Source organism: Cucurbita moschata, unplaced genomic scaffold (assembly GCF_002738365.1).
Source record: "Cucurbita moschata cultivar Rifu unplaced genomic scaffold, Cmos_1.0 Cmo_Scf00003, whole genome shotgun sequence".
Taxonomy (NCBI): Eukaryota; Viridiplantae; Streptophyta; class Magnoliopsida; order Cucurbitales; family Cucurbitaceae; genus Cucurbita; species Cucurbita moschata.
The window spans coordinates 110,131-124,489 of NW_019268519.1; the positions used below are offsets into that span (position 1 = coordinate 110,131).

General features: G+C 38.1%; 3 protein-coding genes across 8 annotated transcripts; 1 reads left to right on the plus strand and 2 right to left on the minus strand.

Annotated features, from left to right (window-relative positions):
- The first annotated feature begins 1,688 nt into the window (after positions 1-1,688).
- On the plus strand, positions 1,689-4,998 carry LOC111440256 (squamosa promoter-binding-like protein 13A). Of its 5 annotated transcripts, XM_023077493.1 has the most exons (6): positions 1,689-1,901; positions 2,047-2,108; positions 2,190-2,743; positions 3,250-3,757; positions 4,071-4,183; positions 4,264-4,998. In XM_023077493.1, exons 4-6 carry the CDS (start codon positions 3,354-3,356, stop codon positions 4,854-4,856), a joined length of 1,110 nt encoding a protein of 369 aa, XP_022933261.1. In that variant the 5' UTR covers positions 1,689-1,901; positions 2,047-2,108; positions 2,190-2,743; positions 3,250-3,353; the 3' UTR covers positions 4,857-4,998. The 5 variants fall into 5 exon arrangements, with proteins under 5 accessions (XP_022933261.1, XP_022933260.1, XP_022933259.1 ...); XM_023077492.1 differs by having other exon boundaries at positions 1,689-2,108; positions 2,190-2,766; XM_023077491.1 differs by having other exon boundaries at positions 1,689-2,108.
- Positions 4,999-5,705: 707 nt separating this feature from the next.
- LOC111440330 (gamma carbonic anhydrase-like 2, mitochondrial) lies at positions 5,706-8,823 on the minus strand. The gene is made up of 2 exons (XM_023077499.1): positions 8,404-8,823; positions 5,706-6,359 (listed from the first exon to the last, which is right to left on the minus strand). The coding sequence occupies exons 1-2, from the start codon at positions 8,759-8,761 to the stop codon at positions 5,983-5,985; spliced, it is 735 nt and encodes a 244-aa protein (XP_022933267.1). The 5' UTR covers positions 8,762-8,823; the 3' UTR covers positions 5,706-5,982.
- A 721-nt stretch (positions 8,824-9,544) lies between these two features.
- Positions 9,545-14,157, minus strand: LOC111438955 (eukaryotic translation initiation factor 3 subunit B-like). Of its 2 annotated transcripts, XM_023076746.1 has the most exons (12): positions 14,004-14,157; positions 13,739-13,915; positions 13,327-13,564; positions 12,420-12,566; positions 12,053-12,181; positions 11,744-11,872; positions 11,574-11,657; positions 11,359-11,483; positions 11,045-11,243; positions 10,428-10,960; positions 10,214-10,322; positions 9,545-9,907 (listed from the first exon to the last, which is right to left on the minus strand). In XM_023076746.1, the coding sequence occupies exons 2-12, from the start codon at positions 13,858-13,860 to the stop codon at positions 9,563-9,565; spliced, it is 2,160 nt and encodes a 719-aa protein (XP_022932514.1). In that variant the 5' UTR covers positions 13,861-13,915; positions 14,004-14,157; the 3' UTR covers positions 9,545-9,562. The 2 variants fall into 2 exon arrangements, with proteins under 2 accessions (XP_022932514.1, XP_022932515.1); XM_023076747.1 differs by lacking the exons at positions 13,739-13,915; positions 14,004-14,157 and having other exon boundaries at positions 12,420-12,577; positions 13,327-13,459.
- Between the last annotated feature and the right edge of the window lie 202 nt (positions 14,158-14,359).

Here is a 14,359-nt window from a genome sequence, read left to right on the forward strand (position 1 = left end):
AAATTATTTTTTTTTTCTTTTTAGGGAATATTTTCATGAAAAACGAGACTTAAGGTTACCTACTTCTAGGTTTTTTTTTTCTTTTTTCTATGGATAAAGAAGAAGACGAAGAAACTTAAGCTCACCTACTTCTTAGTAGGTTAATTTCCAATTTTATAAACAAAATTTCAATGAATCAATCATTTGGGGTTTTAATGAAATTGAATTTTAAAGCTTTTGTTCTCTTTATAAAAACAAAAATTATTATCAACTTTAAAAGTTTAATTAAACCCATCATTCTTCTAAAACATACTATTTTACCATTATGAATGCGTGCAAACAAAGTTCCAAACTTCCACGATTTGACACTCATAACACCTTATTTCTTACTTCTTCCCATCGTTGTAAGCATAATTCTTTTTAGGTAATTTTCTAACCTATTTTTTAAAAATTATTTTGTATTTGATTTTACGGATTAGTATTCTCAATCAACCAACTTAAATTTTCAAGTTGGTTCGAGAAAATCTCTAAATATAATAAATTATTATTATTTAGAATAGTTGAATAATGCAATATTGAATGTTTGAAGTGTACCGGTTGGCATAATCAATTTCCTTGACATCACAATTAAAAAGGAAGCAATAATTTATAAAACAGAGTGCTTTAATTAGGACCCCTACTCCAAATCTTCTAATTAATTTTGGCCCCCTAAATATAAGATTCTCTGCTCTTCTATTTTTCTCTTTTAACTAAATAATTGACCTCTTCAATTGCCACCTCCTCCTTTACACCTCCTCCTTTACACCTACACGCCCATGTGGATATCAAACTGTACACATCAGCTTGCATTTCTGATTTCTTTCCGCGTCCGAGACCCCTTCTAGATATTGCATTAACGTCAGCCACGTGGCATGTAATAATTTTACTTTCCTTATATTATTGAAAATTCCCCCACCTCCCGCCCAATTGCCCGGTTGTTGGGCTGGGCTTATCATCTTCAGTCCAACTCAGTAAGCCCATTAAACATCACTAACTTTTATACGATAGAGCCGAAACCAAATACCGAGTAGATATTGTTCTCTTTGGGCTATCATTTTCAGGCTCTTCCATTACACGTCTGCTAGTGAAAGATTTTCACACCCTTGTATTAGGTGTTTTGTTCTCCTCTCCAATCAATATGGGATATTCCTGTCACTTCTATGTTTAAAAAAAAAAGAAAAAAGAAAAATCATTAAGATAATAAGATAGGAAAGAATGCATGCCATTTCAAGTGAGATGTCCAAGATACAAGGGAAGAATGGACAATGCTTCTTTAACCTCACCAACCTGGACATTCATTTTTGTTATTTCTATCAAATATCGTAACTATAAATATTATTTGTCCTCCCCACTTGAGCAATCTCAAAAAACTATAATTTTATAAATGATATTAACTTTTTAACTACTTACCAAAGAGACAAGGAAAGCCCAAAAACAAGCAGTAGTTAAAAAAACACATATTTTAGAGAACGGTTAAACATTGGAAGGATGCAGATTGATGGGGGATTTTGAAATTATATGGTCCGCTTAGGGTCACGTGCCTCGGCTCTATTTGAACAACAATTTAAAATTAAAATTAAATTCATATTGTCCCTTTAAATAAAGTTTTAAGGGATTGTTTGGATATGCATAATGTTTAAAAAACTGAATGTAATATTCTGTTTGTTTATTACAAATTGGATCAATAATTTAAATTTGAATATAAAGTTGTAAAGTATGCAATAACATATGAGTATGAAATATATGTAGAGAAGAGGGTGGAATTATTATAGGAAGGGAACATTATTTGGTGGTTGAAAATAAAGGAAGGGCGACAGTGAAGCTCAAAATGGGTCAGGCTTACCTGACATTGGCATTTAAACCTTCCCTTTTTGGTGGTTGGGGTTGAGCATCTTTTTAATTCTTCTGTGTTCTTCGTTTTTACTCGCTTTATCTCACTGTATCGTCACTGATTTTAAACCCTCCCCCTTCCTCTTCTTTTACGATCGCGATTAACTTCTTCTTGCATTGCACCATTTTTCATTACAGGCATGCCTTGATGCTTCAGAACGGAGGATCATCGAAGCAGCCATTGGAAGAAGCATCAGAAGGTGAATGAACGGCTCAGGCAATTACAAGGTGTGTGTCTTTCCTTGAATTTTCCACTCATTTGATTTGTTTAATGCGTGTAGCGAGAGGTCATCAGCAAGAAGCATCAAAAGGAGTGGGGGCAGACAGCTCATCACCAGTTTCGGGCAAATAATTATAGTTTGCTTTCCCTTTCCCTTGAAAAAGGAAGAAACAATAAATATTGGCATGCTTTTCCTTTCTGGGGTTTGTAAGGAGCTTTCAAGTTTCAAGTTCCCATAAGAAATTTGATGGTGTGTGTGCATTTACCTTTTGTTTCTTGAGAATTGAAACCCCCACCCACCAAATAAAGAAAGAAAACATGCCAAGAAACGTGAAACACAATGGGGTAGGCCTATCCACTTGCTCTGCCTGTCTCCACCACCATCCATTTTTGAACAACTTCTCTCCTTTCCTTAGTTAGGCACCAAAAAGCTGTCTCTCAAGCTCCCACATCTTAAACACACCCTAACCAAGACGACTAAACAAACCACACCTAAATTCAAAAGAATCTGTATAAAGTAGGCGCCTCCTTTTGGCTGTTCATGGAGTTGAGGTTGCCCACTTTCTCTCAGTATAGACTGAAACACTCCTAACAATGATATCTTGTTGTTGACAGGTACAAACAGTGATTCTTCTTGGGTAATCTACAGCCCTAGCTTTTTATATGGGGTTTTCCCCCTTCTTTTTTGGCTAACAAACTTTAATTGCTTGGTGGAATCCTTGTCAGTGAATGAATGGTTGTGTAAAATAGGAACCCATTTGTCCTCTGCTGCTCTAGTCTGCAACTACTCTTCATCCTTCATTTTTATTTTAGTCTTCCTACTTATTATTCTTCTAATATCTGGAACTGCTAAAATCAAAGAGCCACAATCACCACTGATGTGATGTTTTTTGTGTTTGGTTTAAAAGACATGCAAATAACTGTGTTCTGTTTCTTGTATTGTTGGCTCCCTGTATATTAATTAGTGGGCTCTGTTCTTGTTTTATGCATTTCTTGTCGGTCATAAGGTACTTGATACTAGTTTTGTGGGCTTGGTTGCAAGTAAAATTCTCCAATTACTTGGGGATTCTTCTTACGCGGTTTTATCTCATGTTTTTTTTTTCGGTTTCTGTGTTCTTCAGGTGTTTAATTTAATGCATTCTTGAAGTCGTTATAGAAGAGCGATTCAAGCTCCGTAAAGGTGTTTTTTAAGTGGAAAAGAAGCAAATAACTAAAGAATTTCTGTATGGACTGGAACTTGAAGGCCCCATATTGGGATTTCACTCAATTAGAACACGATGCATCAAAGAACATTAATACAATAGGTGCATCCAGCAACTTTGTGGAACATAGGACGACAACTTCTAGAGATTTCTCGGTTGATTTGAAACTTGGTCAGGTCAGCCATCTTGGAACAAAATATACGGTCAACAAACTTAAAATGGCACCATCCCCTTCAGAACCATCCAAGAGGGCAAGAGGATGTGGGAACGGGGCTCAGCCGTTGTCTTGCCTTGTTGATGGATGCGTTTCAGACCTAAGCAACTATAGAGATTACCACAGGCGCCACAAGGTCTGCGAGCTCCATTCAAAGACTCCACAGGTCACAATTGGTGGCCTTAAACAAAGGTTCTGTCAGCAGTGTAGTAGGTAGTTTCTGGAGCATTAACATCAGCTTTTATGGTTTGAGTTTTAATAGGATTGTTAGGAGGGAGTCACGTTGGCTAATTTAGAGAATGATCGTGGGTTTATAAGTAAGGAATACATCTCTATTGTTATGAGTTCTTTTGGGAAGCTCAAAGCAAAGTGATGAAAGCTTAGGCTTAAAGTGGACAATATCGTAACATTGTGGAGATTCGTGATTCTTAATAAACAGTTTCTATGCATTCCCGTCTTATATCTAATTGCTCATTAATAGTGCTAGGTGCTCATTAATAGTCATTAATAGTTACACGCTGTACAGGTTCCATTCATTAGAGGAATTTGATGAAGGAAAGAGAAGCTGCAGGAAACGTCTGGATGGACACAATCGAAGGCGCCGGAAGCCACAGCCAGAGTCCCTATCTCATTACCAAGGTTTTTGATATGGATCCATCTTTATTTCCGTTGTGAACAGCAAATTCTTGCAGTTTTAACAAGCCATTTTCTGGTTTCAGGTTCCCCATTTATACCATTTTCTACCTCATATGTCTATCCATCATCTACAGCTGTTGCGAACCATTCATGGTGCGGAATTTCAAACACTAAGACAGATGCAAGCCTTCATACTCAGCAACACTCAACCCATTTCCCTGATAAACACCATATGTATCTTGGATCGTCATCTAATGATAGCATCCACAAAATTCCAAAGCAGGTCACATTTCTGCAAAGCGACAATCCGGAAACTTTGGTCTGCCAGCCCCTTGATTTTTCAGAAAATGCAGGCGGTCGGGGCAAATTGTTATTTGACAGATTTTCAAATCCAGGCCATGAATCGGATTGTGCTCTCTCTCTTCTGTCATCTTTGCAGACACGGTCATCAGGGGTTGGTTTAAGCCAACCCGACCAGGACTCTAATCTAATATCCTTCATGCAGCCATTAGATGTGAGCTTAGGACATCACAACAGCTTGGACCCACTTAATTCAGTTCTGAATGGCAGTGTGAGCAATGCAGATATCAGTTGCTCGAGAATGTTTCAGAGTGCTTCTGATGATGGAGGGAGAGAAGCTCCTCCACCACCATCCCTTCCTTTTCACTGGCAGTAAAATAGCTTCAGTGCACAAAAACTGATCTTTTGGCATAAAAAAGAATGAACAAACAGTGATTCTGTAAACTCGTGTCTCCATAATCTTGGTAAGGGTGTTCAATCTTTACTTAACAATGATACTTCTCTCATTTCAACTTCCATTACTTTGTGGAGCATTTTTCTTACCTGCTTTACAATGGCTTATTTGCATCTCAATGGTTTCATAAATATGACATGGGACCGTGGGAATCTTGGGTTGTCTCTCCTAGAATTGGGTTTCATTTTTAGGATCCTAATTGTTTACACTTCCATTGAATAAGAAACCCAGCTGTTTAGCAGTGTTCTTTTCAGAGCTTCCATGGCGGCTGAGTTTGAAACAACACCAGTTGCTGTCATATCTTGTCATGGTTTTAAACATACAACTATCAACAACAAATATAGCGAGTCAATGCCTAAAATAAGCACAAACTTTCCATCTGATCTTTTTGGTGGGAATGCCATTTTGATGTATTTTTTTAGTTAAAAGATCAATAATTGATGTAACCCAAAACAAAAACGAAGATCCACAATCTTAGTGCTAAATCCTAACATTAGCTAAAAGCTCACTTTTGGATGATGAATACATGGAAAGACCTAATATTACCTAAAAGCTCCCCTTTTAAATGGGGCTTCTGCTAGAAATGGACTTTCAGCCAGCTTCTTCGTGGATAACCCCATGTTAGGCCATCAAACCAAGACATCGCAGAATAGAGTTGATGCATAAAACTAATATAAGCAGACGATGGAAGGATGGAAAGGAAAGGTCATCGGACATTCCTTGAAACATGAACTCTTAACCAAGTTTCTATAATATCAGGGAAATGGCAGATGTAAAACCCAGATGGTCATTGGGAACAAACATATAAATAGTACTCATAAAACATACAACGGGAGATTTCAAATCATCGGTGGATTTTAATTATCCACAAGGAGTCTGAGTGTTAACATAAGCATCAATCATAAACTCTAATAAAACCCACTTGATCCTAAGTCGATGCAAGCAAAATCAGCATGAAATTAAGGAACCTGAAAGCTGGTATATGATTCGGAGGTATTTATTTTCCTCAACAAACAAAATGCAAAGATGAGAGAGAAGGCATATTGCATCATATGGTTATACCCAACGACTTCTTGAATTTCTCGACCTCCAAATATACTGTGGAGTAGGGAAGAAACTCTGAGAAATGTTCCTTGCTCAGGTCATTAATTGCAACAGCAAGTTTAGGAATTTCCAAGGTCTCCTCGTGGGTCAACGTCCTGACAAACCTTGCTGGGTTTCCTGCCCAAAGTTCACCACTGGGAATTCTCCTTCCTGGGGGAACTACAGACCCAGCTTCAAGAATTGAGTGTGTCTCCACCAGGGAACCTTCCATGAGAATGGAATGCTGTCCAATAATGCACTCCGGCTCAATGGTGCATGACCGCAACAGACTATATGCACCAATGGTGACGAATCTCTCTATGGATGTCTCTGCTGGCAGTCCTGATATTAACATATGGGGCAATTTAGACATAGCAGCACTAGAAAACATAAATATGTTACGAACTTAAAAGATGATGTAAGCGGCACTACAATTTTTAGTTCATCTTTATATCCAATCCAACCGCCTCTCACATACAATACGATATAGTGATCCTTTACCCCAAACTGACAACTGACTGGTTATAAATTAAGCACTTCGACCAAGCAAACTTGGTCAAATTAGATTACGTGAGCCCTTTTTTCCTCACTTAGAACTTCCTCACCTATTTCCCTCAAAGTATATGGTACTTCAAAAGAATAAAAACAAAATAAAGGTGAAAAATACACATTTTAAATAGCGAAGTTTCACATTTTGGACTGATCATATGAATAACAGAAACCAATTCAGTAAATTTGGGGTCTGGCTATTGTCCAGTTGTCACCGGACAAGACTGGATTTCAGCTCTTACAGAGAGCCAAAGAGAAGGGCTTAACAAGACAGAGAAGGAAATAGTTGAAGAATTGTGCACTTCACCACCAATCCTGAAAAATGCAACACCACGCGTTTGACAGAAAAGAAGTCAATGTATGAATATCATTTCGATAGGCAAAGGAAAACCCATACTCTAAAATATTTGTAGGCCAAACTTAGAAGTAGTGTGCACATAAGCCAAAGAGAGGAAAGGTGAAGCAACTTACAGCTTGCAGACTTGCACTATCTCTACCCGTCAGCCCTATATCGCCCTATCTGTATCTATTTGTCTCTATCTATCCAAGGGGCTTCTCTGTCTCCATTGTACTTCCCTCTTTGACTCTCTCTATTCATCACGCTGTCTCTCTAACCCGACTATCTTTTTCCTCCTCCCATTCTCTTTCTTTCTCTCCATCTCATCCTGTCTCTCTCTTTATCTGTTACTTTTCCCGTCTTTCGCCTTATCTCTCTTATCTCTTCGTAGCCCCCCCTCTATTGTTAAATGAAGTATGATCAATTACAATAATTCACATTATCATAGATATCAATGAAAATAAGCAAATTTTGGAAATCCCTGATACAGAACTACCTCCACTTGCAAGTTTAGCTCATAAAAAACAAGAGGTAAAAAAGGAATTGAAGGTCCAAGAAAATAGTGTAAATTAAGTTCATTATGTGGATCTAACTTTTGAGGAAGAGATGAAGAAGCATGACGTTTTTTATGATGTTAGATTACAGCTTAGTGCTATAATTATGACAGTTTTGCTTCTTGAATTGGAGCAATTTGAATACATGACCTTGAAATGAAACCATTTTATCATAAATTGGGAGCGGGAGGGTTGTTTCTGACAATTGATGAAAAGTCCAATATGTTGAACCAAGGTTTATTGAAGCAATCGGAGAACCGTATTTTAAACTGAATGGCTGTCTTATCCTGAAGTGAGGGTATCGAGGTTGAACACAAAGAGTTAACAATAAAGTAAGTAAAGAGGGTTTGATACATTATCAAGCTGGAGGGTTGGATGGAAGAGATACTAGATTGATTAACCTCTTGGTTAAAACTTAATATTCCTATAGGAACCGTGTTTATTGAGTATGCTATGCTTCACTGTATATGAAGAGTGGAGAACAATGCTTGGATTGATTGAAAATATTGTGGAGCATGTAGGGAGATTAACAGAAGAATATCAATCAGTTTCTCATTAAATATCAATCAGTTTCCCTTCAAGTCAATAAAGAATGCATAGAAATTAGGTCGTGTATTTCTCAGGGCCACTAACTCCAATTACTCGAATCTATTGAGTCTCCAGAAAACCAAAATCTAGACACTTAAATTGATTGTTTATCTACACTGCTACAGAGCAGGTACATAATTACATATTTTCTAAATAATTGTACAGATTCAATCACTATTCCCCTGGAATTGATAATTTAAGAAACAGAAAATTGCGTATGCAATTATCAGGAACCCTTTTCTCAACTACATACAGAACCGAGGAAAGCAATCACCAAACAACCAAATTCGATAAGAAACCAAAATCTGAAAATGATAGAGAAAAAAAACCAGATAAAAATATGTAAGTCGAAATGAACCTGTTGGAGAGGACCAAGCAGCATGAAGGACGCACCGTTCCTGTACATTAGAGCAAAACCCGACGGTGATCTTGTTGAGATCGCCGCGGAGAACGGAACCCGCCCAAACGGAGGCCCCGTCGCAGACGTTGACCTGTCCGGCGAGGACAACATTAGGCGCAACATAGGCGTCGACGGCAATTTTGGGGAGCCACTGGCCAAGCGGGATTATCTTTCTTTGACCTCTATAGTCCCACTTGACTCGATCCGGTGAGGGCGCAATCGTTTTCGACACTTCCGTCGACAAAGCGCGGCGGAGTTGATTAGTCGCAACCGCCGAGGCTATTGCCTTCCTGGAAAAGCGAGCTAGAGCTGCCATTTCAAGAGCAGAAGCGAGCGTGGTCTGCGATTCAGCTGATGGCAAGTCGGAGTGGGCGATACGATCACCTGGCTTTGTTGTTCAATGGGCCAAAGATGGGCCATCATATGGGCTTTAAACATAAATGGGCCGTAAACATAAATCGTTCTTTAGAAATTCGACTCTTCATATGAAGCAAAAGAATATGGATCATGTCTATATACATTTGAATTAGTTTCACGAATTTTTATGATCATGTCTATAATAGATTCATATTTTTACTTTTAGTTTTAGTATTTCATATAATTTGAACATGAATCATATAATTTCAAATACATAGTTCAAAAAGACATATACAACATATACAATAAGGCAATGCGATATATATTAATGAAATTGGTCCAAATTTCAACTAGAGAGCACCCTTGGAATTAAGACCATTTTATTTTTTGATTTTTTTTGGGGTAACGCATAAAATGAAATCTAAGAAGGTGCTCTTGGCTCATAACTAACAACCATCTCAAAATTCTGAAATTTTCTTCAGAGTTAAAAATTAAAATAATGTCATCGAATCAAAATCAGCCCTGAATAAGTTAGGGAGACAACAGTGTGATACCAAACAAACAAAGTAAAAAATTAATAATTCTGGAGGGAGAAGGAAAATTTCCCAAGTTGCATATTTGGGAGGGGAGGAGATGGTCCAAGTCATGAGGAAAAGCCAGCCACTGTCAGACCTACACCTAACCTACCTCTAATAATATCATGCAAAGCAATGCAATAATGCAATGAGAGGTTATTATGTTGTCAAGAACACACACCTCTTCATTCCTGCCCAAAATCAACAGACAAAATTTCCTCCGACACATCCAAAACCTCTTCTACTTCAACCTCTTTGGCTTCGTATTCCTCTTCCTCATCACTAGCTTCCCCATCCCGCAGTTTTTGCCGCAACTGCTTCTCTTCTTCATGCAATTTTTTCCATTCATTCACCCACTTCTCCCACTCCTCCTTCAACATCCTCCGCTTCTCCCGGTCCTGCTCGCTCAGCAGCATAGATACATCCTGATCTTCAGCCTCGTACTTCTTACTGTACTTCTTCAAATTCTTTGCTATCTCTTCCTCTTTCTCCGCACTCAACAAGGAAGGTGGTCTTGGCCGCCATGCGAACTGTCACAACCACATTTTTTAAAATCAGGGAATTCAACCACGACTCCAAAGAGTTCGCCATCATAAAGAATCTAAATCGACCTAATTTTTTGCAAGCATGCATATTCATGAATGATCATTAAAATTATAAACCTTCTGGTTCCTGTACAGCAACGAGATTACAAATATACAACAACCCCAAATAATTAAGGAACCTTTGAACTGAGTTTAAATAGAATAGATGACTTCGGGCTTAATGTCAGATTGCTAGTCCTTTTTTCTAATAATTAAAAACATATGACTTGCATAATATAATGGATAAGTTACCTGAAAGAAATGGTCCTTCAAGACTCGATACAACAGCTTTCCATTAAAGGACCATATGTTGAAACCATTTTCCATCTCGTGAACTGAAGTTACAGCAGTTGCAACATACCTGGGTACAGATGCAAACAACAACACAAACTCAGCTGCCGTGAACACAAGGCAAAACAGTCTGAAACAAGTTACAATGTGCAAATAAGGATGCCCCCTAAATTACCGTCCAGTAGGATCCCATTCAATATCAGTAGCCATGAAATGCTCAGCAGTTGCCATTGTCTCCAGCTCATCAACATTGTAGAATTCCAACTGTCCGTTGAAACCTTTCAGACCAGCCAGAATGATGAAGCGTCCAGAAGGTGACCAGAAAAGAGCATTGGCCTGCTTGCCTTTTAGAGTTGTAAGTTTTGATACTCGGCCACTGTTGTGAGTGCTTCGCATGGAGTAAAAGCTAATATCTGGCCTTGGGTTGTCACCATGAATAACTGCAAACCTATGACCCTTTGGCTCCCAGGCAAATGCAATGATCTTATCATTCTTATTCTCAAGCTCCAACACTTCAATAGGTATATCCCGCTCTTTTATGCGGAAAAGTTCAAACCCTGTGTATATGCTTTTCTTGGTCTTTGTATATCGGTCAACCTTGACAGCAAGATAGTCCCCATTGCTTTGCCAGTACATTTTGCAATCGCTAACACTGAAAAGATTTTTCTGTCTCAACTCCTCTTTGCTCGGGATTTGCACAAGACTCACCTAGAAACCGAAATAAGCCCATTCAAAAAATCTAAATTTGAAGATCAAAAGAATAGTGACACAAGCAGGCAGAGGAGTACTCACCCTAGCCGGTTGGTTTCCACCACCTAGCTCAGGAACAAAGAGTGCAATAATGGGATCGGTAGGGGACCAGCAGAAATCCATAACATTTTCAACCTTCAAAGATTTTTTGTCAATGAGGGAGAAAGTCTCTGTTTCATAGACAGAAATTACATTCTTCCCCATCCTGGCAAAGTATTTATCATCTTTCCCACCACCCCACCTGCAAAAAACAAGAAAATTTATATCATCGGCAATAAAAGAATATTCCGACCAACTTGACAAGCCAGAAAAGAGAAAAAGAGACAGAATGACATCCATGGGAAATATATATATACCTAAAAACAGGCCAAGATATGCCCGCAACACCACCAGTTCCTCCAATGGCAAAATCATCAGGACTTCCCTTGAAATCTCTCATAACTTTTCCAGTTCTTACATCAAAAATATTGATGACAATCCTCTGAAATAACATATGGTCAGCAATGATGGAAAGTTGTAAGCGTCCTTCACTCTAAATAAAATCTAGGAAAAAGAAAAAAGAAATCCTCACATTTGCATCACGAGGATTGCTGGGCTCATGGCTGCTGTAAGTAACCAGATATTTCTCACCAGGTGAAAAATCAATTAACTTAACCTGCATTTAGTATATTAAAAGCTTAAGGCCTTTGGAACATTGCCAAGCACTCTCAGAAGGTCGGGAGCAAAAAAACAATAACAAACCTGAGGATGGGCAAAGCGCATCAGACGGTTAAAGGTACCTGCTCCACCCCAAACTGCAGCACCCTGCCGGTGAATTGTGGCTAGGTAAGTCCCCAAGGGGGACCACTGCACATAACTCTCAGTCCAGAACTGTAACAAAAAAAAATATTTGATTAATCTAGGGATACCAGCCCAAGAGCAAAGATACCTAAGTGATGTTAATACTAAACAGATATACCAACGTCAACCAAAAATCTAACCAAGAGAGAATAGTAACTTCAGTTGTAATAACAAGGTCAACACTCAAGAAAGGCTAAAAATGATACTCACTGGACGCTTGTAGACAGGCTCAGGCTTTAAATGTCTAGCATCATTCCAGAAGACCTCAGTATCAGAACCAGAACGAATAAGTAACTGATCCCGTGCTTTTTCATCCATAAGCCACTGTTGAATATTTTCCTGAAATATTCACAAGTATAGGGCATCATGCATCCATGAGAGCAGAACTTGATCTAAAAAACCACAAATTACATATCCTCCCACGGTTCTTTTTCCCATATAAACTCTAATGTTCGGTTAACCATAGCTCCCAGTTAACCTTCATGTTGATCCATAAAACCCCCCATATTTCCTCAAGAAAACAAATCAGAAGAATTGTGGAAATGCAAAATTGAGTAAACTGCTACAGATAGCTTACCCCCGGAGTATATGGGTTACTTTCAGGAGGAGCCCACTCATCTGGGACTTTCATAAATCTGTCGAAGTCCTCAAACATATTAACAGCGAAAATATGTGCTCTATCCAACTTGTACCCATCAGTCTTCTCTTTGGCAAGCTCAGCCTCCTACAACATGACTGAAATTAAATGAGATACTCAATTCATGGACCTACAACATGACCGACATTAATATTATATACAAGAAAATCACAACAGAAAGCCCATGTAAAAACAACTATAGTAACGAATCTTTGTGAATAAAATAATAAAAATGCAAGGAACAGAAATGAAGGTAAACATATTCCTGAATGTAATACATGCCTAGTGGAAATCCAAAATATCACAATATCATTCAATGGCACACTTTCTGAACGCTACAAAAAGAAATATTTCAAGAACATTCTAATGAGGTATATTACCATTATTGCTATGCCAGAAAAATACTCGTAACTAAACACAAATGAGAGATTAGGAAGTAGGAGTAGATATATTCGTGAACATAAACTAAATCTATAGTACATACATTCCATCTCTAAATGAGAAAAAGAGTGACGGCATATATTATAAGGGACATGTATTGCCCCATTACAATGGATGGACTGTCAAGGTTGAAAGCAACTGCCAGTACCACCCAAAGGAACTAGAGTTGAGTTACCAGCTTGAAAGAGGTAAGATGAGGTTGCAAGTATCTGGCACTATGTTCGACTTCATCAAATGCAAGCAAGAACCAAAAGTGAGACGACGTTCATTTTTATCTTCATTATACTATCAGACATCGTTTCTCAGTAATATTACCTAATGTATACTTTGATATGATAAATATATAAAGTTTCGTATTATAATTAGCAGAGACAACACAAGATTGTGTGAGATAATGAGAAAGTACCTGTGGAGTGCCATACTCAATAAAGCAGTACCCTAAAGTTTTCTGTGTAGTAGGGTCAACAGGCATCCATAGGCCATCATCCTTGATAACTCCAATCTGTCCAAAAATTTTACGAACAACACCTTCGAGCTTCTCAAACTTCTCCGAAGGAACAACCGGAAGATTGCCAACAACTATAATGTTTCCGAAACCAGAATCAAACTCTAGACTCTCCTCTTGTAGAACCTCTTCATCATCACTGTACATATTTGCAAATAAATGAATGAATGTGAGCCATGAAATGAAAAAAACAGAAAAGAAACTAATAAATCCATCGAACTTCAAATCAAATAAAAACTCTTAAAGCCCTGGGGAGACTCGGAAAATGCAGATTAAGATACAAAATCAAACGATAAAAGTATAACGCTGTAACCTAATGATTCCAAAATCTTCGCCGGGAGGGAGACGAATAGACTCAAAATCAACTTGGGAAAGATCTATCCCAAGACGACCAGCCGTGTCCTCGATCTCTTTCATCAGCATCACGTCCGCCATGACGAACTAACTAATTGGGTCGGCGGCAAGAGACGGGTGAGTGGTAGATCTTTCACTGCAAGAGTTTCATGAACCCTAAGATCATTTTCGTAACAACAGAAAAATCTGAAAATATATTGAGGGAGAGAGGGAAAATAACCGACAGTTACGAGAAGAGTAGAGAGATGCCAGCGTTGGAGAGAGCAGCTAATCGGAGACGGCTAGAGGGAGGAGGCTGCACTGAGAGAGGGAGGAAGAGCATGAAAGGGTTAGGGTTTTTTGTTTTTGCTTTATTATTACTTTCCTTTTTCTTTTTCTTTTTCTTTTTTTTTTCTTTTTTACAACAAATGTGTATGGAAATTTTAACCTAGACTTAAAGGAGTAGTTTGTTTATTATTAGGTTTGTGTTTTCCATTTGATTTTTTATTCTAACTTGGCTGTTAAAAATATAATTATATACATTTTTTTAAGTAAATAGGTTTTTAATATTTGGTCATTCGTTTTTAGATAAGTTAAAAAA